The sequence below is a fragment of the Bombyx mori genome, chromosome 6, assembly GCF_030269925.1.
Source record: "Bombyx mori chromosome 6, ASM3026992v2".
Classification (NCBI taxonomy): domain Eukaryota; kingdom Metazoa; phylum Arthropoda; class Insecta; order Lepidoptera; family Bombycidae; genus Bombyx; species Bombyx mori.
Window position 1 is genome coordinate 11293168 of NC_085112.1, and position 27543 is coordinate 11320710.

The 27543-nt window shown below is 37.4% G+C and overlaps 2 protein-coding genes across 2 annotated transcripts; one reads left to right on the forward strand and one right to left on the reverse strand.

Annotated features, from left to right (window-relative positions):
• Nucleotides 1–2802: 2802 nt before the first annotated feature.
• LOC101740090 (uncharacterized) lies at nt 2803–9761 on the reverse strand. Its single transcript, XM_004925628.5, has 8 exons — nt 9650–9761; nt 8654–8688; nt 7341–7358; nt 7213–7264; nt 6942–7016; nt 5528–5724; nt 3671–3886; nt 2803–3033 (listed from the first exon to the last, which is right to left on the reverse strand). Exons 1-8 carry the CDS (start codon nt 9717–9719, stop codon nt 2881–2883), a joined length of 816 nt encoding a protein of 271 aa, XP_004925685.1. The 5' UTR covers nt 9720–9761; the 3' UTR covers nt 2803–2880.
• A 1634-nt stretch (nt 9762–11395) lies between these two features.
• Nucleotides 11396–24187, forward strand: LOC101742341 (uncharacterized). The gene is made up of 11 exons (XM_021347684.3): nt 11396–11619; nt 12383–12408; nt 13150–13189; nt 13584–13600; nt 14343–14360; nt 15119–15142; nt 16193–16244; nt 17743–17817; nt 19288–19484; nt 20092–20307; nt 24020–24187. The coding sequence occupies exons 1-11, from the start codon at nt 11550–11552 to the stop codon at nt 24170–24172; spliced, it is 888 nt and encodes a 295-aa protein (XP_021203359.1). The 5' UTR covers nt 11396–11549; the 3' UTR covers nt 24173–24187.
• The last annotated feature ends 3356 nt before the right edge of the window (nt 24188–27543 follow it).

Below are 27543 nucleotides of genomic sequence, written 5' to 3' on the forward strand. Positions count from 1 at the left end.
ATATATTCACAGTTAATTTTGTAAAATAAAAAAAGAATGTGATATTTTTAAGATTCGAACACTAAGCCAAAATGACAGTTCAATTTTTATTATTTTTTTACTTATAAATTTCTTGTAACGTCTGATTATAAATTTAATGGCCTTTTTGGATTCTAGATTTGTTTGGTTGAAGTTAATTTAAAACTTGCAAATTATCTTACGTAATTAAGATTTAAAAAACAACCCATATTTTTTAAGTATCTCCTATAAACATATTAATGATTCGATTAAGTTGTTAGTGCACTCTAAGTTAAGTATATTAAAGTATCTATGAGTATGACAAGGAGCGAGTTCTTTGAGGCTTGCAAATGTATTTTTTTCAAAGTTTTATCTGCCCGTTTGCTCGTACTGTGTGAAAAGACAAGCAATTAGGCGAGCACCGCCATACATCACGGCGGACATGTTGCCGTGATGGCCACCTCGTCTCTGCTAATGGCACGGTCGCAAACTTCATTTTGTTAATAAAATTACGCAGACTAAATAGTTTTCAGGATAATACTTTTATTCTAATTAGACATTTATTGTTGATTGATTCAACGCTTTAATGATATTTACGGCGCAGGGCGTTGTTAATTTTGTTCTCGGGTTTATACACTAATGTATTATATTATAAATTACTAAGAGCTTAGGTGACTTTGATGGATCCTCTTTAACAGGAGGAGTTCATTAACATACACACGAACACAACAATTATATATATTAAGAAATGCGATATAAAAAAACTGTTTTAATCGACACGGACGCGTAATCACACAAGGCACCTTAAGTAATTAAGACGAGAGTTTGTAAAAAGGTAAGGAGCATTTAAGAATTGTGTCTACTGCAGGGAAATAAAGTTGCATATTGTCAAAGAAAAATAAATAAGATATGCATATTTATTTCATTTCAATTATTTTATTTTGAAATCAATTAATCAACCGTCAAAAAATAAGCATTAAAATAATAATACCATTAAAATCTTGGTTCTTCTTAAATAGCTTTGGTTTGGTTGTATAAGTTTTTCGTTGTATGTGTATCAAGAATAGAAGATGCGGAATGGCGTCATTGATATTATAATGCCTATACCGGTTCCGAAGAGCTAAGCCGGGAGCCGGTTCCTCTAACTGCCTCCAAAAATTAAAACCAACTTAGGTGTAGTTTACGGCCTTACGGACTAAAAAAATTTAAACATTCATCAAAGACAATACAGTTCACCTGAGGGTTGGTTGATGTTTTTGGAAACATAACGCTAAACACAATAGAAGGAAAAGCGCCTTTGTCGAAACGCGACCTCAACGACCAAACGAAAATAAATAATGTGTAAAACAGTACCAAAAACCGGCGGTTGCTTTAAAAATAAAAACGCAATTATTTTTATTATAACGTGCCTGTTTACGTTTTTACGTGACCGCGAAATGTTTTTGTTCTGAAAAAAATCAGTCTAAAGCCTTTTAACATTGCTCGGTCCTAACCCCTTTTATGAATGTTGAATTCAACGCCGGCCTCACTGTTATTACGCGTGTGGCAACCTTAGATGACGCAAAAAGAATTGTTTTTAATTGTAAAACAATGTATTGTTACGCCGGTAAGAGTAACGCCATCTATCGCCGAATAGTCGAACGAATATCAAAGGATCCAGAATGCTCGAGAATTAAAACGCCATATTTTGTCAGATAGCGGAATGCTACTAGAGAGGTGTGGAATATTCTCGATAATTCTAGGGATGAGGTTATCGACTATAAAAGCGTTGTAGGGATGGCGCGCAGTCAGTCAGTAATCGGAACTACTCGAAACAGCGAACGGATCACCTGAAGAGAAGCGGAACAAGCGAATTGAGTTTTAAAGTGTTTGTTGGGTGTTTTAAAGTGTTTGTGAAGTGTTTAAGTGTTTTAAGTGCTGAATACAGTTTTAGTTGTACTTTGGTCAAATTTTTATTTATCCCAAACCCCAGCGCGTAACAGTATTATAGCAGCCTTTCCCAAAGTGGGCGATAAGGCCCCTTGTGGGCGCTGCAGGCCTCAAGGGGGCGGTAAGAGATCCAAAAAAAAGGAGGCGTTGTGTAGAGGCTTCGGAGGCGATTTGTAATTTCATCTAGGAGGACTCTTAGACACCGACTGAGCTCTCGTTATAGTGGTTTTTAAGTAGGTGAAAAAACGGAGGCGCTAAAAAATAATTTATTCTCAAAGTGGGCAGTAGACCAAATAAGTTTGGGAGCCCGTGTATGATAGCTTTAAAATTTAGTAGATCAGCTGGCTCCTGGTTATCGGAGTCAGTATGTTTATAACAACGTATTTCCGATATTAATATAATATTAAATCCTAATTGGAGTCCGTTTAAATTCCGTCTATATAGGCCAGACAGCAATGATGCGTGCCAGTAAGAATATAACAGCCATTTTACGCTTAGAATTCATGTCCCAGGTTTTGGGGTCGCATTGTAAAATCTGTAGTCTATCATGAGGTGTGATCTGACATCATCCAACTACAATATATATGTAGTCCAACGAAAACTTTGAAATTTAAAATAGAGGTAGCTCATTTTGTGATTAATAATATTTAAAAGTACACAGTATACCTATTTATAACACGTCAATTTAAAAAAAAATTAAAATAACATTTTTTGTTAATTTTTATGGACCTATTAATAACATTTCTTTTAGTTTAAACTTTTCTTCCACATTCTGTAGATAAGCATGATTTTATAATATTTTCTATCACTTAAAATAAAGTCTATAAGCTTACGTTATGTAGTCTATAATTCTGTAAAGTAAAAAGAATCGTCAAATTTATTAGTCTCTTTCGAAAATTTTATTGGAATTTTAATTTGTTACAAACCATCCCATTTGGGATCTTATTGCACAATTTAATTAAAGCATAATCTGATGTTTTCTACGGAAATTTTCAAATCCTTTTCCATTAAATTAACTTTAAAGTATATATCAGTTATCGGAAGCCTTCCGACCATGTCCGTCTTCATTATGATATCTACGTATTCACACGGCTCAGTAGTGGAGTTCTGAAATAGAAATTAAATTTATATTCTTGTTACGACACGGTTACGGTAGTGCTATAATTTTCTAGACATGTCTTCTAGTAGTATCGGCGCCCACTTACTTGTAATATTTTCTTCTTCCATTTTTAATCACAATTTTGATTTTGAAAAATAATATAATAATTTTAGAAAATTTAATATAACTATTGGTCCCGCAGTAGTCGAAATTCGACTATAATTAATTGAAATTATAAGTTTCAACATTATTATGGTCCTATTGTTACAGATTTTGCCAAGACTACACTATAGACAAATACTCGTAATATTAAAGATAAACAATACTAACCTATTCTCAATTTGACTACAGACTTTAAGCAATAACAAAAGTTTGACAATAAACAAAGAGTATATGTGTGTGTGTGTGTGTGTGTGTGTTTCAAATACATGGTAGTGTGTGTAATGTTTTCTTTATTGATTTAATATAGCTTTTATGCATTATTTAAAAAAAATTAGCATTGTGCACTTCTTCTCTATATTCTCTAGAATTGTGGAAAATTTCATACTCCTCCGTCCGCGCAATTTTTGTAAAAAGGGATACAAAGTTTTTGCTTCACGTATTATTATATAGATTTAAAAATAATGAAACAATATTAAAACTTACTTTCTCCGTGCACGATGTAGGCAGTTCCACACCGTAATGGAATAGCGATTTTGAAGTAGGATAAAAACCAATTGCAACATCATTCCATGTCAGTAATTGAACGATTGACTGGATTAGCTCTGGGCTCGAAGCTTTGATATCCAAACCGCGGATCCTTATCACTTGACTTGCTGAATTAGCTAATCGATGTAGCCACATGATCTGGGTTGAACGTAACTAAAAAAAATATACCTTTTTAAGAAATATAATTACTTCAACATTTTCGTATTGGTTATTTTGAGAATAATTACATTTAATTCGAAAAATTATTTGGTTTCTGGGATAGAAGGATACTGATCCGTTACATTTCAGATCAAAAACATATTTCTTTGCAAAAAATCTGCAACATTTGATTTTAAATCATTAAACCAAGTAAAAATTCTTCTTGTTCTTAGGATTTAAAAGCCCGCTTTGTTTATACAAGTTTAGCCCCGAATGGCAAAGTATAGTTATTTTGTAATGAAAAGTTTTTTTTATTGCCTTTGTAAGCAGACGTGCGATACGGCCTAATTTATAGTTAGCAGTCTGTCAGTATAGAGAAGCGAGAAGACCTAGTTGTGGGAAATACGAGGTACAAAGGAGCGGCCAAATTCCGGTACCTTCACTGCACTGTAATAGACAACAATGATGTGTAATATGAGACCGAAATACGTGTACAAAATAACCTACGATGCAGTGCAGCCGTACATTCTATTCTCTCTTCGAAGTTAATAAGCAGGCGCATCAAGATTCGGGTATACAAGACTATAGTCAGACCGATCTTATTGTATGGATGCGAAGCATAGACGCTTACACAGAAAGAAGAGACAAAACTTCTCGTGACGGAGCGAAAGGTACTGAGAAAGATACTAGGACCAGTTCAGAAAACTGACGGTTCTTGGCACGTCTGGAAAAAAAAAGATGTGGAGAGGCTTTTTGATGAACCAAATATTCTGGGGGAGATGAAGGCATGGAGGCTCGGATGGCTCGGGCATGTAGGGCGTATGGAGCAGGATCGGGCTGTAAACCGGATGTACGCGGGTGTACCGGAGGAACGCCGCCCCGTAGCGAGGCCCAAGTACCGCTGGTCTGACGCTGTGGAAGGAAATTTACGTGAGCTCCAAGTGTCGGGCTGGCATGGTGTTGCGCAGCGCCAGGATGAATGGCAAAGCTTATTGTCGGAGGCCAAGACCCACTTCAGGGTCATAGCGCCAGCGCAGTAGTAGTAATAGTAGTCAACGATACCCATGGAAATATCTCAGCAATCAGCAATATCATGAGCATATTCAAGCTGTTGCTTACTGCTGAAGATACTTCTCAAACGTCCCATTGAATAAGAACGTGACAGCACGCGGAAAACATCGTGGAGGAGAGAGTTCACTCGAATCCCGAAAGATAGGTGGCAAACAAAAATTGAACGCACTGTAGATGAATGCAGTGATCCAGAGAGAATGAACGAACTATACTTCGGAATCGACGCGCTTAACAGACTCGCAAGCGTCTGAACTGATCGAAATAACAAAACCCATAGCGCATCTGAAAACTTATAGTGCTGTTGTTGCAATGTGTATCAAACCACAAAATTGATTTCACAAGTAGGTACCACCACCCTGCCTATTTCTGCCGTAAAGCAGTAATACGTTTCGGTTTGAAGGGTGGGGCAGCCGTAGTAACTTTACTGAGACCTTAGAACTGATTTACGTTGTAGATGTCTGTGGGTTTCAGTAACCACTTAACACCAGGTGGGCTGTGAGCTCGTCCACCCATCTAAGCAATAAAAAAAATCTAATCTAGCTGTTACAGACAGGATCTATCAGATTGATACAGTTTTATACTCACTCCATACATGTTCTTCAAGGAATGGTCTGCAAACGTACTCCACCAGAAAGATTGTTTTTGCATCGTAAAATTTTTCTTTACTAAAATTGATTTTTGCGAGAACGTTTCGTGAGCAATGCACGTCATATTTTCTGCTTCATCACATTCTATTTTGAAAGATTCAAGTTCATTCTCACCCATCCACTGCGGCTTTGGATCTATCAGAACATATAAAAAATTGATTCGATTGAATCTTGTGAGAGAAATGCTTTTGGCTGGTCTCTGTCTTAAGGAACTAGCTCACAAGTAATCTGAACTTAAGCGGTTTATATAATATAATATAATAATATATCACAAATTTTTTTTTTTTTTATGATTGAAGGATTACTGGTGGCCCGGAGGCCTTTCCAGTTTCACCAGGACACGTGGGCGAGCAAAGGCTCAGCCAGCAGGGGTGGGATTTGCTAATAGCTACCCGAGCGCCTCCGAAGGAGACCTAACAGCTCAAGAGTAGCTGCTTCGCGAATGAATCTACTACCGGATCGGAATCGCGACCCGCTGAGAAGAACCGGCGAGAAACTCAGCGAGCTGATTTATGGGTTAGGTTGCACGGCGAACTCTTTGTCGAGTTCGACGAGTACGGTTACCGAGGTCCTAAGCCTGCTCCTAGTGTTAGAGCTGAAGGCGTCTAATGCAAAGGTTATTGGATCTGATGGATCCGTAAGGACGTGTCTAGGGCGTCGACGGTGACTGGCTCCTGCGTGATCAGGATTCGGGGAGTAGTCAGCGGCGGCTACGATAAGGCGATTATCATGACGCATAGCCTTATCGAAGTACCGTTCCGACGCTGACTTCATGTATTTCTGGATAGATTCGAGACCCAGGTCGTCGTGTAGGTCAACGTTCCTCACGAACCACGGAGCTCCGACGGCTAACCTGCAAAAGCGGGATTGTAAAGATTGGAGGGTGTCTATGTGTGTGCGGGCCGCGTGAGCGAACACCACACTCGCGTAAGTCATGACGGGCCTAATGCAAGTTTTGTAAAGTGTCACCTTGTTCCGAAGGGACATTTTACTCCGCTTACAGATCATGGGGTAGAGTCTACCGAGAATAAACGCGGCACGGTCACGGACTGATTTTATATGCGGGCGGAATGTCATCGATGCATCCAGGGTAACGCCCAGGTACTTGACCTTCCTGGCCCAGGGTATGGGTTGTCTAAAGAGAGTAATCGGGGGTGATCACAAAAGTCTCGTGTCCTCCTCTTCCAGACAAACAATACCCAATATAAGAATTTTACAAATAAACTAATTGCTTGATCAATAATAATTATTAGTAGCTATATTCATTTCTGGATAATTTTAATACTATTTTTAGAAGAAATAAGCACAATATGTCGTGTGATACAATCCACACAGCTTAATGCAATCCTCACCTGAGGCCGGCACATTGCTACAGGTTGTTTTCGAAGGTCGACTTGCCGAATCTCCTCTTTCATTCTCTGAATTATCTAAAGAAACCAAAATTAATAAAATTGACGAATCTATGATTATGTACAAAAATTTTAAGTTGTAATTTTTTTTTTTTTGGCTGAAACCCGAACCTCCTACTAGATTATCTTATTTTAACTATTTTTCACGACAACTTCTATTTCATTCAAGAGATGTACTAATTTAAAGAATGATCAAGTGATCACTGATACCTACCTGTTGGTTTACACTCGCAAATTCCAGGGGGACCGGGATGTCCTCTGTCGCCCTGTAATTTATAAGAATAATTAATTAAATTCGATTAACACAAACTAATTAAATAACATCAACTGATTAACACTTACTTTCTCTCCTTTTAGTCCCTGTAAACCAATAATTACGAGATTAGATTCAGCTCATTATATTTTTTCTTTTAGATACAATTAGGTACTTACAGTTTTTTTTAATTCTTAATTTAGTGCCCATAAAAGCCCATCTTGTATGTCATCGTGCGTATTTCGCTCCTACGGTGCATTAAATATTTTATTTTTCAATCGCTGCAGAGATAATTCTGGCTTGTGGCGGGGATATTTTGACATTTCTTTTATGAGTATATCAGTGGGAAGCCATCATTGTATCTCTGTTCTTGGGTTGCTTGTTAATGAGATTTTTTTGCGTACCTAGTATTTTTGCTGGTAGTAGGACCTCTTGTGAGTCCGCACGGGTAGGTACCACCACCCTGCCTATTTCTACCGTGAAGCAGTAATGCGTTTCGTTTGCTACGAGAATGTATTTTGTTGTAATCTTTGCAAACTTCCCGATAATTCTGGGTAACAAACGGAATAACAACAGCCTGTCTACTGCAAACAAGTCAACCAAAGGTGAAAACTTTTCAAATTTTAAATGCTCGACGGCAACTTTAGTGTTGAATCATTTATGTTACCAAAATTAAGCAAATGTGTGAGAATTATTAAAAATTTATACTTATATACTTATTTACGGCCGTCTGGTGTAGTGGTAAGTGACATAGTCACTACACAAGGGGGTCGCGGGTTCGAATCCCGCCAAGGGAAGATATTTGTATGATAAATATAAATGTCTTTTCCAGGGTTATGGATGTATATTAAATATGTGTATGTGTATAATAAAAATCTTATATTTATTTCCGTTATCTGGTACCTGTAACACAAGTTCTTTACGAACTTATTACGGGACCAGTTAACGTGGCGTGACTGTTAGTAAATATTTATTTATTATTATTTATTATATAACACTTTTAGTATATTTTTTATTATTTTTATTTCTATCTCTCTCTTCATAAATATATAGAGCATTTATGTGATGATGATGATATGAGAATTATTGACTACTAATGGATGTACTGATGATTTAGAAAATTAGAAAATTTTGCGATTGTCATAATATTAAACTTGCCGTTTCCTCCTAAAAATATCGCTGTTAAAAAATGTTCTAATTTAGTTCGATATTTTTTGTTTAGTATTAGTTTTTTTTTTATTGCCTTTGTAGGCAGACGAGCTTACGGCCCACCAGATGGTAAGTGGTTACCGTCGCTCATGGACGTCAGCAATGCCAGGGGCAGAGCCAAGCCGCTGCCTACCATAGAAGTACTACCATTAGTTTAAGAGATTTGAAACAATTTAAGCGAATAGTTACTCACAGCATCGATTTTACAACTGATAAAATCCGGGCCACCTGGAATGAAATAAACGAAGCTGATATGTATCGTGCACTTAACAAATGATTTTTTCTATTCCCGAAACAATTAGATAATAGCGTCTACAATTAAGTCAATTATTATTGACTAATTTATTATGCATTAAAGCAGTCGTTCGCAATCGGGCAATCTGCCTCTTAAACTAAGTCGAAAATTTATTCAATTAGTTTCTTCTATGATTTAATGTACCTTATGGTAGTTTACATGAATTTGTATTATTCTGGATTTTATAGTATTTTCACTATATTATTAAGCTATTGCATAGATTTTGTCGCGGGCTTTGAGCGCGGTGACTGAATCAAGAAATTCCGTAACGAAAATAATCTGACACCCCCACTACGCCTACTATGTAGCTCGCGTTCAACACATTCACACGTTGCGCTTGTGTAGTGTTTGTGAATAAGCGCGTGGCGTGACGTCACACTGCATGCGCATCATGAAAAGTCTGCCCATCTCTGTCTCGCGCGGTCTATCTTATGAGTGTGAAGGGGACAGTTAATGTTTTGCTTTTATTAATGTTTAATATAGCGTGGTCTTGTTTTATTATTGTTTTAATATTAAATTATCATTGTCTAATTATAATTGCATAAGTTGATAAAAAATGCTATGCAATAGCTTTACCGCGACAGTTCCCGAGTGCCACACGTTTTTTTTTTTTGCTTATTCTTACTACTTTTCAAATAGAGTTATGTTTTAATCTTATCTTAATTCGTATATAACGGAATCTTTGAACATCATTTCACAGACTCCAACACGTCCGATTAACTTGAATATCTGTGTGCTCTTTAAAGGGTCGAACACACCGGTACCATGCATTTGAGGCTTCGACCTCATGTCTCAAAGTCGTTATATCTCTACAGATTCGAGTGTCCATCTAGCACTGAGATGATCGACAGTTAAATAAAATTGTAATTCAAATATGTAAGAGATTTCACTTACTCTGAGCCAGTGATAAATTCAATAAACTATTTGCGAACAAAGCAACAAAGCCGAACTTAAAAACGTCCATTGTGCAAGAAATTAATTATTAAAATAGACTATTATTTCAAATTGTTTCCTTTAATAACATTACGGTAATTTTCCTCTTCATTATCCTCGTCCAATGAAACCAGTTCAAAGCGTATATACCGAATATTATAATTATAAGCAGAAGCGCTCCACTGGACATATCCAATATCGGCTGGTGACCACAGTTTTTGGACTCTGTAACTTTGTTTCTATGGTACAACTTATTGCAATTATTTCGGTGCGCTTTTGTTTTATTATTATGGTTTTTTATTTTTTTATTGCTTAGATTGGTAAAAGGGCTCATGCCCCATCTGCTGTTAGGTGGATAACGGAGCCCATAGACATCAACAACGCAAATTCCGCCACCCACCTTGACCCAATATGAGTTCAATTTCCAACGCATTACTGCTTCGCGGCGGAAACAGGCAAAGTGATGGTATAAATTAATAAATTAATAAATATTATCCAACAATGTCATAAGTCTATTTTATCCATTTATTAATTTTTAATAAATGGATAAAATAGATTGATGGATAGTTTGTAGACTTAATTGCCAAGATATCTAAAATCTTTCATATTTTGTATTAAAAATATTTTTAAAGAAATCACATACAATAATGAGTCTTCCGTCGGGTTCGTTTTGATTGATACGCTAATAGTCTCGTTGCAAAAATCATGTTTAGTGACATCTATTGGATTATAATAGAACTAAGACATGGTTGAGAGAATATTTTCTAGCTTTTTCCTTTGATTGAGCTATATAGTTCGGAAATGTACCAGCAGAGTGCACTGGGCAGGTTTTTATTGTAGCACGCACCCCTTCCGAGTCAAATTGTCATCTTTATTCAAATTTATATTGCACTAGCGACCCGCCCTCGCTTCGCTTCGGAAAAATTAAAACACACATGAAACCAAAAAAAATAAAATAAAAAAATAAATAAAAAAGTAGCCTATGTTCATCAGGGACAATGTCGGCTTCTAATGGAAAAATAATTTTTCAAATCGGTCCAGTAGTTTCGGAGCCTATTCGAAACAAACAAACAAACAAATCTTTCCTCTTTATAATATTAGTATAGATGGAGCCTCGTTATTACCAACTTTTAATTTAATCAATATGTTTCGATGTGTCGCCATAGAATAGCACTACTCCTAAAACTAGTTAAGGCGACTATGGATTCGCTTGAGAATTGGTAGGACCATTTTTTGAGTTATGTAATACCTACTTAGGCTTGAACGATTGTGACCATTCTGAATTTTCTTCAAGAAGAGTGGGACAACTTTGCAACATTACGATTGAAACTTCGATCTTGCATAATATATATTATTCCCACCTGTACTAGGAACCTCAAGGAGTTATTTAAGGCTTCACCGAGCGTGTAGGCGAGCTCACGGAGCTCATCCCGAATTTTTTAACACTAGCCATAGCAAGAGCAGTGCTTTGTTGAATCTACCACTGGATCGAAATTGCGACCCACTGAGAAGATCCGGCGAGAAATTCAGTAGGCTGTGTCCGTGAGTTAATTTTCACGAAAAACGGTGACCGGTGCTTGGGAAAAGCACTGAGAGTGGATCGGAAGGATCCCATAAGACGTGCGCCGTATTTGTAAGAACTCGATTAAACTCAACAACTATTTACCTACTGGCCATCGGCTTGTTCACCCGAATACGCAATAAATTAAGAAACATTCCCATTTTAACACAACACCTATCCGTTCCAATGTTATGAGGAAACAATGCAATATTTTAAACAAGGAAAATAAATTCTATACTAGGTAGGTATTATTGGAATCTGTGCAAAATAATATATATAATTAGAATTACGTCTCGCACGATGGACGCATCAAAGTTCAGTTCTATTATTATTTTTGTTGGTATTTTTTTGTGTCTATGTCTGGCACAGGGTGAGTACATTTTAATTTCACGTTTATTGTTATCGAAATATGTTGTACTGTAAATGCGTTGATGCCTTTGAAGACAGAAGAATTTGATGTACATTATACACCTTGGAAAAGGAGTTATTTTTTGTTAGACTACTTAAGTAGTTTTTTTCCTTACTTATTCGGTGATAACCTAAGGGGCTATGCCAGCTTCACACGGCCGGGTAGGTAAGCTCACGGGCTCAACCTGGCAGAATTTGCTAACACTAGTCCTAGCAAGAGCAATGCTTCACAAAATCTACCACCGGATCGGAATCGCGACCCACTGAGAAGAACCGGCGAGAAACTTAGTGGGCTGTGTTAGTGGCTATGTGTTAGTTCGGAGAAGTTCCGGGGGATGACCGGTCTTGAAGAGTCTAAAAGCATCGAAAGCGGATCCGGGGGATACGATAAGACATATTTCGGGTGACAGCGGCTATGCGTTTCCCCGTCGCCTGGGTAGCTTTTACGCCACTAACCTTGATAAATCAAAAAACAACAGGAAGGACTAGGCAGAATGACGGTACATACCTGCACCGCCACAACCTACCGCCTGAAATTACCTATTTACTGTTGGTTTTCTTCCCTCAACGTGGAAGTCCTTAGTATGGTCCTTGATATTGGCTTAGAAACCCGTAATAGTTAGATCGCTCGATGCGAGTACAAAAAGTATTCTCTTTATTTATTATTGTTGAATAATAATTACATTAATTTGTCAATCGACTTGTACTATTTTCTTTTCTTGCAGTTAAGGCAGAGAGCGAATTCACTATAGTAAGTCACATTAATATTTTGATACTAATTTTGTTTTATTGCTTAGATGTGTGGACGAGCGCACAGCCCACCTGGTGTTAAGTGGTTACTGGAACCCATAGACATCTACAAAGTAAATGCGCCACACACCTTGAGATATAAGTTCTAAGTTACAACGGCTGCCCCATCCTTCAAACCGAAACGCATTACTGCTTCACGACAGAAATAGGCGGGGCGATGGTACCTACCCATGCGGACTCACAAGAGGTCCTACCACCAGTAATTAGGCAAATTATAATTTTGCGGGTTTGATTTTTATTACACGATGTTATTCTTCACCGTGGAAGCCAATCGTGAACAATTGTTAAGTACGTATTTCATTAGAAAAATTGGTACACGCCTGCGGGATTCGAACACCGTTGCATTGCATCGCTGGATACGAATGCACCGGACGTCTTATCTTTTAGGCCACGACGACTTCAAAATATTCAAATTCACTAATGGCGGTAGAGAATAATTATTATGGTTGCTACTATAGTTCGAGCTCTGCAAAGCGATCCCATGGTTACATGATCAAGGTAGCCGATATTACTTTGGTTTTCGTTGTCTTTGTCAAATTGGGTGTAGAGAGAAAAAGGGGGCGCGGCGAAAAAAATTTGAGAAGCAATGACTTGAAATACATAAATCGTGGGCCTTTCTGCATATAAACAGTTAGATAGCCTTTAGCGGAATACAACTTGCTTAAAATGTTTCCATTTCTAGGTCACCGACGATTCGGAAAAAACTTGCACATCAAAAATAAGTAAGTATCTATAATAATTATATTAATACGTGAAGCAAAAACTTTGGAGCTCTTTTTACAAAAATTACGCGGATGGAGGAGTATGAAATTTCTCACACTTATAGAGAATATAGAGAAGGAGTGCAGCATGATATTTTTTTTAAATTATGCATAAAACATGTCAAACTTATTGCTTGTATAGTCTGTGGTCAAATTGAGAATAGAATATTGTTTATCTTTATTCATTTAATTATCTCTAATAATATTTATTATTTAGTTTAATTAGAGGTCAGTGCCGTAATAAACGACCACCTGTGAAAACCGTCACTATTTCGTTTTAACGATTTTATAGTGTCATAATAATAAATTGATAATTTTGTTTTTCGTATATAACCTGCTTTTTCTTTGCTTCTAGGTGACTGTTCGACGACAGTAAGTGAATTTGTATTAACTATCTTCCCCGCGACAAATTGGTCTCTCCATTTTTACTGGTGGTAGGATCTCTTGTGAGTCCGCACGGGCAGGTACCACCACCCTGCCTATTTCTGCCGTGAAGCAGTAATGCGTTTCGGTTTGAAGGGTGGGGCAGCCGTTGTAACTACATATACTGAGACCTTAGAACTTATATCTCAAGATGGGTGGCGCAGTTACGTTGTAGATGTCTATGGGCTCCAGTAACCACTTAACAACCAGGTGGGCTGTGATGAGCTCGTCCACCCATCTAAGCAAAAATATATATTTTGCGAGCTCACGCAAGAGCTTGTGAGTTTTCAATGTTCACCGGTAATGGTAGCTTTAGCGATTTTTGTCTTTATCAGAAAACCATGTTTGGAGCTCTACGAACGATGAGGAATTGACCCATAGACAAAGCCCAGTGAGTTTCTTGTCGGATTTTATGAGTGGGTCGCGATTTCGATCCGGTGGTAAATTTTGCGAAGCCCTGCTCTTGCTAGGACTAGTGTTAGCAAATTCTCTTAAGCTGACAATTAGGTAGGTACAGTCTTCTGAATGCAAAAAAAAACTTAGAAAATATAAACAATATCGAATTTAAAAGTATGATCATAGTAACTGAGACAGGCTCGTGTTTACTACCCATTAAGTCGACATTCTTAATTTCTAAAAGTTATTGTATTATGTATGAATTCTTGACATAATTCTTTATTTTAATTTTCAGCCACCAATACACGATTTGGTAAGTCTATTTTTGATTTAATTTTCTTTTCCTGACAGAGAGTTCTTTAACGAAGATGTCTGAATGCTTGGATGGATGAGCTATAAACCAAATATTTAATAATACAGCATGCAATAAGCAATAATAATGCAGCAGGCTCTATATCCCTCTGCCTACAAAGGCCATTAAAAATGTTAGCTCTACAAGCTTACTAGATACTCATTTTGCCGTTACCATCATAAAACAAAAGATATTTGACAGTTGCCTGATTCTCGTTAACGACATTTTCAAGATAAGCTTAGGTACATTTATACAAGTTCCGATCAACAGCATTTGTACCGTCGGTATACCGAGTAATTATATCTGCCCTTTAGAAGATCTTCCCGGTATAATTTACTAGCTCATCAATAGTATTAACTGGGTGAACTTCAAACATATGACGATAATCACACCATGACTCGGACCGTGGTCGAGTTTATAAGTGAGTTATAAACAATTTAACTTTATGCTAGAAAGAGCACACTACATTGTACAATGACGTCAACCTTCAAGATTATAAGAATAAAGCGTCCTTTGAATCGCATTTGTTACTCTCGCTGGAAGATCTTACCTTTGTCGTGATCCCAAACTTAATTTCACATACAATTGCGGATACCCACCTTTAGACATCAAATAAAATAGACGGCACGTGTCATATGTTCACACTTATAAATGAAATTAAGTAGAATAATTATATTCTGTTCTGTAATAATATTAATTATAATCTATATTCATTTCAGCTTCTCGGGCTAAAAGGTGCAATGGTATGTCTGTCTTTTTTGTCATAGTACATTATTTTTTTACAGATCAAGCTACTAAAGCGTACCTATTAAAAATATAATAAAGCGTGTGATCTGCACGAGACACCGCGTAGACGACCGGCAGTCCGACGTCTCTTGGGAATAGGAAGACGTAGCAAACACCTAATCTTCTCCAGTTCCTTAGTCGAGGTTCTACTTTTATTGTCACGCCTTTGAATACGAACGCTCACGCGATTTACGCCGCACCCAAACAAAACACGTAATTATTAAAGCGAAAAGTTTTATTAATATTTCGGCCCCATCTGTTCCTGCCGTGAAGCAGTCATGCGTTTCGATTTGAAGGGCAAGACAGCCGTTTTATTATGGAGCTGAGAATTGATGTCTATTAGTGGTTACCACTAAATAATAGGTGTGCTATGGCTCGTAACATCAAAGAGCGAAGAAATGGTATATGACAGAGGAGTATGGAAGGAGAAAACATGTTGCGCCGACCCCAGGTGACTGGGAGAAGGGCAGGAAAATTATGACGATGTGGCTCGTACATCCGTCTAAGCAACAATAAAGAAATTTCAGATGGTGAATAGTGTTTTTCATTTTCTTTAGGCCGGTACTTTGTTTTTTGTTCAGTGTCGATTCCGGTACAACCTGAATGATTTTATTTTATTTTTTATTGCTAGATGGGTTAACGAGCTCAAAGCCCACCTGGTGCTAAGTGGTTACTGGATCCCATAGACATCTACGACGTAAATGCGCCACCCACCTTGAGATATAAGTTCTAAGATCTCAAGTATAGTTACAAGGGCTGCCCCACCCTTCGAACCGAAACGCATTACTGCTTCACGGCAGAAATAGGTAGGGCGGTGGTACCTACCCGCGCGGACTCACAAGAGGTCCTACCACCAGAAAAAAATGTGTCCTTTTCGCGTTTTCTTCCAAATTGCTGATGGTCGTTCGCGGATTAAGTCCTTCATAATGTTCCCCGTCGGTGTTTCTCCTTATCGTCATGTAGTCTATTGAATGTGTAGTTATTAATTATTATTATTTTTATTTCAGGGTGAACAAGGATTGCCTGGTGTAAATAGAAAATGCGATTGCATACCAAGAGGTGCGTATTTAAAAGAATTAAAATTCGGCCACCACTGTTTTGTGTTAGGTCATGAAGTACAAGATCAATGTCTCGTCTCCAAGGTCTCGATTTAACTGTATTGGCATAGTAACTGTCCCAAAGATTTAGCGGCCGACATAGGCGGGATATGATACGACGTTATTCGTTGATCGTGGAATTATAGTAGAATTATTTTGTCCGTGCAGTTTGGGTCATAAAAAGTCGGAGCGGTAAAGCGAATATTTCGCTCTCTCTTCCACTCACGAGCCTTATGGACGGGCATAGTGATGCGCATTATTGTTGTCGATAAGCTTTATCGATAGTGTATTTAGTTTTGTCATTTTGTGGGTTAGTGATAAAAATACACCACATATCGCCGCAGCAAGTTAACGAGAACGGCAGAAATTAACGCTTTGTAACTTTTCGGGATTTATTCTTATTTCAGTGAAAATTTTAACACATTGTTGATAACAACACGTGCAAATATTATTTTGAATATATTCTGCCGTTTTGATACAAAACAAAGGAGTAGCCATTGTGTCACTAAAGAAATTCAGAGAACAAATGCATAAAACACATTTCTCTTCGACATAATGTACTATAACTTGCAGGTAACTACAAATGACTTATAACATAACAATGTCTCACCACCCTTCGTATACCACCCCGCCGCCATGTACCTGCCTTCGATGACTCATTTGTTTTTATCGATAATGGCGTTGCGCCCGCGCTACATGCTCACCGCCCTAGTCGGGCTATGTTTTATGACCCAAACTGCAGCGACAAAATAATTCTACTATAGTTCAGGAAGTAATGTTCGTAAACTCGGTATAGCTATGCATGTGGGATTTGATTTGTAACTTAGACAGGCGAACTAGGCGAATCTGGTGTTAAGTGGTTGCGAAGCGAGGAGAGATCGGAACGTGAATGTCGCTACCAAACTTATGAGTCTTCAGACGTGAGCTCTATATCTCAATTATATAGAAAAGCTACTCTCCCGCTCTTCAAACATAAACGCATTCCTGTTTAACCTACCCATTGGGCTCACTCGACGGCCTACCACTAGTAAATATATTGTTGTCATGTTTATATAATGGGCAACTAGCTGTTGACCTCTTTTTGTTTAGTTTGTATACGATAATCAGTTTTATCAATGAAAAAATAAATTGAAATTAGTCAGTTTTTTATAATTATAATAATGATTGTTATAATAATTAGTTTTTTATGGTAGAGCCTCTTGTGAGTCCGCACGGGTAGGTACCACCACCCTGCCTATTTCTGCCGTGAAGCAGTAATGCGTTTCGGTTTGAAGGGTGGGGCAGGCGTTGTAACTATAATTGAGTTCTTAGAACTTATATCTCAAGATGGGTGGCGCATTTACGTCATAGATGTCTATGGACTCCAGTAACCACTTAACACCAGGTTGGCTGTGAGCTCGTCCACCCATCTAAGCAATAAAAAAATAAAATAATAATAAGACTTTCTTTAACAAATTCAGGTACCACCGAAAATGATAAGGGAGAATCAAGAAGTAGACCTTCGAAAAGAACTTGTAGGAATGTATCGCAGTCAGGTGAGGATACCGCAAAACTATATCTTGATTAAACAGACACTAAAATCTTATCATAATTGAAAGGTGGAACAGCCGTTGTATTGTCCTCCTCCTCCTCGCGTCGTTTCCTTACTGCTGAGGGTCGTGACCATTATAATTCGACATGATTTTACTCCTTGTAATGTCCCGCCAGCGCCTCCGATCATTGGCCGCATGAAGGGCGGATTTGGTCGAACCACCTTGTCGGACTGCGCCCGCGCGGTCTCTTTCCCTCCATCTTCCCTGTCACGAATAGTCTCTCTAAGCTATCCGGTGTCTTCCGAGCAATATGACCGAAGTACTCGAGTGCGCGGCGAAGGCAGAGTGTGGACAGTCTAGTCTTGATCCGCAGTTGATCTAAGATAGACAGATTGCTTCTCTTCGCTGTCCAAGGTATCCGGAGCATTCTTCGCCAGCACCACATCTCAAAAGCACCCACGCGTTTGCGATCAGCCGCTTTAAGGGTCCAGGTCAGAGTGAGCACCAGTTTTATTGTAAAAACTAAGATTTAGAACTTATGTCTCAAGGTGGGTTGCGGAATTTCCGATGTTGATGTCTGTGGGCTCCGCGGATCTCTTAACCAAGGTGGGTCGTAAGCTATCCCACGCAACCAAGCATCAAAACCGTATTTAATTATACACATAGCATACGGGAAAAAATTATCAATAGGTAGTAACTTAAGCACCTTTTATGCTAGCTTAATAAAGTGCAAACCAACCTTAATGCAATATAATTAAAACTAGTTTTTATGATTTAATCTCTTAAAATAATTCACAGTTTTCGTGGTCATAAACGACTCTGGTCGAAACGGTCTGTAAAGCATTCGAAACATCAAAAATATACTAATATAATGACAAGGAAAATGCGAGCCTAAACTGTAAAAGTATTACTACTGTAATACTACCATGTAGGCATAATTAATACCTACTGTAAAAGTAGGTATTAATTATGCCTACGAAGCATACAAAAAACCGAAGGAAATTCTATAAACTCAACTGAGTTCTAGTTTTAAAACATTCCTTAAAGTGTGTAATGTTTCAAATTATTTGATGTTCTTTTACTATTGCATGTTCTTTTGTTTTATTGGGAACTGGTTTTCTATAGTCGGTATGAAAATTAAAACAATTGATTATTTATTAAATGATTTCAGTTTTCTAATTGGCCTGCTTCTTACCAACTGTTTCTTACCACGATTTTCAGTATTAACAGTAGACAATCTACCCGTGGTCAATTGCGCCAATTACGCAATAGCGCAATATTCAGAACTCATCATTATTGCCCTTTTAGGCAGACGAGCATACGGCTCACCTGATCGTGAGTGGTTTCCGTCGCCCATGGACTTCAGCAATGTTAGGGGCAGAGCCAAGCCGCTGCCTACCGTTAAGTACCGTAAACAACCCATAAGTGAAAAACCCATAAACAATGTCCTTGAATTTCTTTCGTTTATTCCAGATCAAAAGCAGCAATGGCTGGGTAAAAACGAACTAGATTCTTTTAAAATCGAATGTGTCGAAGGCGACCAAACATGCATAGCACGAGAAAATTTTCTTCCAGCGGTATTCATTGAAATTAACAAAAACTTAACTGGAGAAAGCCAGTTCGTCTATTGGAACAAAATTGCAAGCCATTCTTTGAAGGATATGCTAGGAGTATGTATTAAATGCTGATATGCTATGTATTGAATGCTGATAAGCTTCAAGGCTTCATTTATCATGGGGCTACAATTTCGGGGTCCCTGTAGGTTTTCTAGGGCATCTTTGAGTCGATGTTTCGTGCTGTATCGGAGCAAACTTGGCTTTCGTTGACATTTCACGCCTGGACAAAGACTCCCGAATCCTGATCACGCAGAAGCAAGTCACCGTCGTCGTCCTAGACACATCCTTACGGATCCATCAGATCCAATAATTCTTGCAATAGATACCTTCAGCTCTAACACTCAGGCAGGCTGAGGAGCCCCGGTAACCGTACTCGTCGAATTCGACAAAGAGGTCGACGTCCAACTTATCCCATGCATTAGCCCGCTGAGTTTCTCGCCGGATCTTCTTAGCGGGTCACGGTTCCGATCCGGTGGTAGATTCTGCGAAGCACTCTCAGTGTTAGCATCACTCCGGTTTGAGCCCCGTGAGCTCACCTACTAGTTAAGGTTACACAGCTTAGGTAAAAAAAAAAGCGAGAGGCATTGGGGTCAGCCTAACAATAAAAACAATAAAAACTTTTGCTGGTTTTCTATCTTACGTGTTTCGATTTATGTTTTAGATACGTTCGAGCCAGATCACGTGGCTACATGGATTAGTGAATTCGGCTCGTCAAACTTTAAGGATCCACGGGTTGAATGTGACAGCGCAAAACCGCGGAACCATCGGCACGTTCGTTCAGTTGCTCACGTGGAATGACGTCATAATCGGTTCTGCTTCTACAGACTCAGCGCCATTCTATTACAACGTCGTATTTCCTGATTCGTGCACAGAAACGGTATGTATTTTATATACTAGGGTGCACTAAAAGTATCGGGAATGGAATATTTCCACTGTTCCTGTCATATTAAAATCTTTTTAATTGAAAACTCCTTGGTTTTAAAAATCGAATACCATTTATTTATTTAAAAAAAGATTCTCGGTCTTGTCACGAGGTTTTGTCAAACTTGTTTAGTCGTGGAGAAAATGGAATTGACTCGAGAAAATTCAAGAGCGATGATTTATTATGACTTTCGAAGTGGTTTAACACAAAAACAGTGTGTTGACCGGATGATTTCTGCATTTGGTGATGAAGCCCCATCCAAAACCACAATTTATCGCTGGTTTGCTGAGTTTCAACGTGGACGTGTCAAGCTCAGTGATGATCCCCGTCAAGGTTGTCCAAAAACTGCAGTCACCCAAGAAAACGTTGATGCTGTGCGTAAGCTGATTGAGGAAGATCGACATGTGACATACCGCGAAATTCAGGCAACTTTAGACATTGGCATGAGTCAAATACAAATAATCTTGCATGAACAATTAGGTGTTAGAAAGTTGTTTTCCCGATGGATACCGCTTTCGCTCTGTGAAGAGCAAAAAGCGGCTCGCGTTACTTGGTGCGACAGAACTCTCGAAAGATTCCACGCAGGATCCTCAAATGCTGTATACAACATTGCATCAGGTGACGAATCCTGGATATACGCGTACGAACCCGAAACAAAAAACCAGTCACGAGTTTGGGTGTTCGAAAATGAGTTAAAGCCAACAAAAATTGTTCGTGCACAGAGTGTTGCAAAAAAAATGGTGGCCACGTTTGTCTCCAAAACCGGCCATGTTACGACTATTCCTCTTGAGGGACAAAGAACGGTTAATGCAGAATGGTATGCTAGCATTACACACAGGTCGTTTCTGAACTCCGTAAAGAGAACTGCAACCGCCGCATCATCCTCCATCACGACAATGCGAGTTCTCACACCGCGCACAGAACAAAAGAGTTTTTAGAGCAAGAAAACATAGAATTACTAATAATTCTATGTTTGTATGAGGCTGTACGGCGGATGGTCTAAACCATCCGCCGTACAGCCTCGACCTAAGCCCTAATGATTTCTATACTTTTCCTAAAATAAAGAATAAATTGCGTGGACAGAGATTTTCATCTCCTGAAGAAGCTGTGGACGCCTACAAAACGGCTATTTTGGAGACCCCAACTTCCGAATGGAATGGATGCTTCAATGATTGGTTCCATCGTATGGAAAAATGTGTCAAATTTCGCGGAGAATACTTCGAAAAGCAATAAATACATTTTTAAATAGTAATGTTGTGTCACTTCGTTAATTCCCGAAATTTTCAGTAATCATTGAATATACACTTTGAAAATTCGATTAGGGATTTACAGATTTTGTATTACGGGGAATTTTAGTGAAACAAATTCGTAGTGTGTATTCTGCTTTCTTTTTTGCTGGCCACCTATCTGCCAATGGCCTGGAAGGGCTTCTGGCTTAATAAAGCTTACTATAAAGTTAATGATTATCTAGAAGATTGCACAAAGTGGGAATGACTTGCTCGCTCCGGGCATTTCAATATTGCAATAATTATTACGTTAAAATATCTCTTGTAAGAATGAATATTTAAAAAAAATCGAAATTAAAAATAATAATGATCTAATATAATAATAATCTAATATTTAAAAAAAGTCGAATATGTATTAAAAAAAAGACATGCCCACTGAGTTTCTTGCCAGTTCTTCTCAGGACGGAGGCTTCGTCCTGAGAAGAACAGTTTTTGTGAATTGGCGGTAGTTCATTTTGACGTTCAACAAAGTAATAGTATGTACTTTCATTTATGTTAAATAAAACATTTTTGATTGATTTTTTTGATTGATTGCTTCACCTTGACCGGCGGGCGAGCTGACGGAGTTCAGCCTGAAATGGTTTGCTAACGTCTGTCTTAGCAGGAGCAGTTAATGTATGACCGGATCGGAATCACGATCCGCTGAGAATATCCGGCGAATGAAAACTCTAATAAAGTCTAATCATTACCGTCTATAGTGTTGTTGGGTCGTATTTTTTCTTACGAAACAATAAACATAGATGATTTTTTTTAAATGTGAAGAAATTAGTATAAGATGTTTTTTTTTATTATCAATTAGTTCATTTTAAAAGAATCCAACCGAAAGTTAATACAATAGAGACCTCATGACTCATGACTCAAAGAGTCGTTGGCTTAGGTTGTCATGTCTGTGGACTTTATATACCTAGTCAGGTCATAAGTATTGTCACACAGTAAAAACTTTTCTTTTAGAATGCTGGCCACAAAAAAGTTTATTGAATTCGAATTTCGAATTGTTCATGAAAATAAAAATGTTATACTTTTAGAATTTTACTCATTTTTAAATATGGAGTGGACGCTTAAAGAAGACCGTGTTGCAGTTATTGCGTTGCATCGTTGCGGTTACGCGCCAATTCAAATTTTTAACATACTGAAACATTTTAATATAACCAAAAGATTTGTTTATCGTACCATCAAACGATACAATGAAGACTCTAGTGTAGATGACAGGTCAAGAAGTGGTCACCCTCGGTCTGTTAGGACTCCAGCAGTGATAAAAGCTGTGAAGGCGCGAATTCAAAGAAATCCCAAACGTAAGCAGAAACTGTTGGCCTTCAGATGGGGTTAAGCAGAACCACGGTGAAAAGGGTATTAAATGAAGACTTAGGGCTTTGGGCATATCGAAAAAAAACAGGACATCGTTTGAATGCTCGTCTAATGGACCTGAGACTGAAGAGATGCCGCGCTTTGTTGAAGCGGTACGCGGGAAAAAATATCGGGAAATTCTTTTTTCGGATGAAAAAATTTTTACCGTAGAAGAGAGCTACAACAAACAAAATGATAAGGTGTACGCACACAGTAGTGAAGAAGCGAGCAACTGTACTCCGCGTGTCCAACGAGGTCATTTTCCATCCTCGCTCATGATATGGTTGGGAGTTTCTTATTGGGGCTTAACAGAGGTACATTTTTGTGAGAAAGGTGTAAAAACGAATGCAGTTGTGTATCAAAATACAGTCCTGACGAACCTTGTGGAACCTGTTTCTCATTCCATGTTCAATAACAGGCACTGGGTATTCCAACAAGATTCGGCGCCAGCTCATAGAGCGAAGAGCACACAAGACTGGCTGGCGGCGCGTGAAATCGACTTCATCCGGCACGAAGACTGGCTCTCCTCCAGTCCAGATTTGAATTCGTTAGATTACAAGATATGGCAACACTTGGAGGAAAAGGCGTGCTCAAAGCCTCATCCCAATTTGGAGTCACTCAAGACATCCTTGATTAAGGCAGCCGCCGATATTGACATGGACCTCGTTCGTGCTGCGATAGACGACTGGCCGCGCAGATTGAAGGCCTGTATTCAAAATCACGGAGGTCATTTTGAATAAACTTTAGTGTCATAAGAATCTATGTTTTGTTAAGTTCATTTTGGTATATGAATGGTTACATAATGAATAAACTTGTTTCAATTATTTTACATTAAACATGTGACAGAATTTATGACCTGACTATGTAGTAACACCTTTAACACCGGACGGGCTGTTACTTCATCCAACGTGGCAAATAAAAGTAGTACCTAATCTCGTATAAATAGTAATTGTAAACTAAGTCTTGAAGTCTTAACCTGGGATATTTGAAAAATAAGTAGCATTGAGCTTTCATATTAAATTACCAAAAATTTTCAGAACTCCACTGCTAAGCCATGTGAATACTTTGACGTTACAATGGAAACGGAAATGGTTGTTCGACTGCCGGTCACCGACATCATCTTTAATTTCAGCTCCACTGAAGCAAATCTAAATGTTTCCGTGGAAAATATTGAATTATGTTTTGAATAAATAAAAAAAGTGTGTGTGTCCGCTCCGACGCACGACTGGAGTTTACTGGATATAAAAAATTAAACGAAACAATACGAGAAATAGTTCTATATTACGACAACACGATACACTACAGATTATTAACAAATTAACGAGACACAAAACAAACGACTAACAAATATATGAAAATACAATAATGAGAGAAACGCGCGATCAGTACGAGGCTTTGTGGCGGACTGCCGGCGCAGCAGCCCGGCGCGCATTTCGTGTGACATGCGCAATCAGGCGCATAACGCATTTCGTGTGACATGCTAGTACGATTTTGGTCCCCATAATTTTCATACCCCGGGCCTATATATGTAAATCGATTCTAAAGGAGTAAACTCCAATAAACTCCAATAAATGTATTATACATAAAAAGGTGTTTTTTTTTTTTGTGAGAGTATGCGTAAATTTTAGTGTAAATATAAAATATGTATCTGGCCAATAAATTATTACGTAAAGTATTTTTATTTAAGCAAATTACTGGCGACTGATGGAGCTCAAATATGGATTAAGTGTTGGAAGATTGTAAACAAGTTCTAAACTGATCTATAATTTCAAAATAGTTCGCAATTTGATCACTAATGGCGCCACCGTTTTTGTTTATATAAGTTTTGGTTTTTGCAAATCATGTTCATTGTTTTTCCACTTTGCATTAAGCCGTTAACGATTTATTCTATTCCGGTGTATTATTTCAACATTAAGTTTCGCAAATATCTACAAAGGCCTAGAAGTTGAAGTATAGACGATAAATACTAAGAGTTTGCAAAATAAACCTGAAATTTATGAAATGGGCTGAAACTTTATGTTGTTTTCAGTGCCATCTGTTAGCGTTTGAAAGAACTAGAAGCAGAAAGAACTGGTAAAACACGTTCAAAATTAGAGACAGTAATAGTTTTCTTAAAATACCGCTAGATGGCAAAATCAACATCTATCTAAATTAGTTGTTCGAATTTTAACAGATTATAAACGGATCCTCAGGGTGGCGGCGACAATTCAGACAATTTACATCCACACGAAATAATATATTCTCTTTAGTACACGTTATGGTGGGTAGAATACGAATGCAACAGAGATATGCTAACCGTCGGTATTTATACAATCATCTTGACCTATTTTAATACAAACTGAGTAGGTAATATTAAACATTGTTCATCTTAATTATTCTGCTGATTATTTACGTACAATTATTATTTAATAATATCGAATTATGTAACAAATAACATTAAGGCTTATTGCGCCGGAAGCTGTCAAGCGGAAGGCGCCAATAAAATATTATAAGTATAAAGAAAATATGAATGAACTATTTACTTGATTATGAAATTACTAATTATATTCTTATAATATAATAAGTTCTATATATTTCCTAAGTTCGTAAATAATTTATTATGTGATGCCGGAAGTGTTGCTCGATAACATTCGGCCATCCTGTGTATGCCGTGTCCCACGGCGTTCAGCGCTGCTATTGGAGCCTGGTTTGTCGCTGGTGTATGGCACCTGAAATTGACATGTTTAAGCAGTAATTATATCTTGTATTATCTAATTCATACGACACACCTTTTATTTATCTTAGATCACACACACCTTTTATTTATCTTAGATCACACACACCTTTTATTTATCTTAGATCACACACACCTTTTATTTATCTTAGATCACACACACCTTTTATTTATCTTAGATCACACACACCTTTTATTTATCTTAGATCACACACACCTTTTATTTATCTTAGATCACACACACCTTTTATTTATCTTAGATCACACACACCTTTTATTTATCTTAGATCACACACACCTTTTATTTATCTTAGATCACACACACCTTTTATTTATCTTAGATCACACACACCTTTTATTTATCTTAGATCACACACACCTTTTATTTATCTTAGATCACACACACCTTTTATTTATCTTAGATCACACACACCTTTTATTTATCTTAGATCACACACCTTTTATTTGTTGTACATCACACACCTTTTATTTGTTGTACATCACACACCTTTTATTTGTTGTACATCACACACCTTTTATTTGTTGTACATCACACAGCTTTTATTTGTTGTACATCACACAGCTTTTATTTGTTGTACATCACACAGCTTTTATTTGTTGTACATCACACAGCTTTTATTTGTTGTACATCACACAGCTTTTATTTGTTGTACATCACACAGCTTTTATTTGTTGTACATCACACAGCTTTTATTTGTTGTACATCACACAGCTTTTATTTGTTGTACATCACACAGCTTTTATTTGTTGTACATCACACAGCTTTTATTTGTTGTACATCACACAGCTTTTATTTGTTGTATATAACACAGCTTTTATTTGTTGTATATAACACAGCTTTTATTTGTTGTATATAACACAGCTTTTATTTGTTGTATATAACACAGCTTTTATTTGTTGTATATAACACAGCTTTTATTTGTTGTATATAACACTGCTTTTATTTGTTGTATATAACACTGCTTTTATTTGTTGTATATAACACTGCTTTTATTTTTTTGTATATAACACAGCTTTTATTTTTTTGTATATAACAGCTTTTTTTATTATTTTTTTACATCACACAGCTTTTATTGTTAACTGATGCAGCCTCTATCCTGAAATAGTTTGATTTTGTTTTATCAGATACTTGCAATTCTGAGTCAGTAGATTGGTCAAGTATCATAACGTTCATACTACTTTGTAGACTCATTTTTATTAGTAATAATTTCCACGCGTGCTTATTAATCAATTATGTTTCCATTCAATGATTTTGTCTCAGATATTAATTATTTTTAAAAAGCAATCTTTCGACCTTACAAGTCCACCCAAAAGTACATAGGACATGCAGCCCAGCTCAAAATATACAGAATTCATAAGAAATGTTTCATTAGTGTTAATATTGAGATAAACTTGTACCAAAGCAGCACTTTACTGTGATATTATACAGCTGTGTCCTAAATACATTGGACAAGTCTGTCTGTAATTTTATTTCACTAAGAGTACTATTAAAAGTTTCACTACTACCTACGAATTTAACAGAATTTTGTGATATTGATATTAATCATTGATTCTCCGATTATTAAATCTATATCAGCGATGTCGTAATTCGTTATTTCCACAAAGCCACAATAATGTTGTCTATATGAACATTCACGGGGATGTTCCTAAAGAGGTCGACGAGTATGAGCCTCCAAAACCTCTCATTGTAACCACGGAAGACAATCTTTAATTTTTTTAACTTATCAGCATATGCCACACAGAATATTTAATTTGCTGCCCATGTCTATGTATGCAATGAGACTAGAGCCATTAATTAACACTATTTTTTTTGCAAATCTATGCATA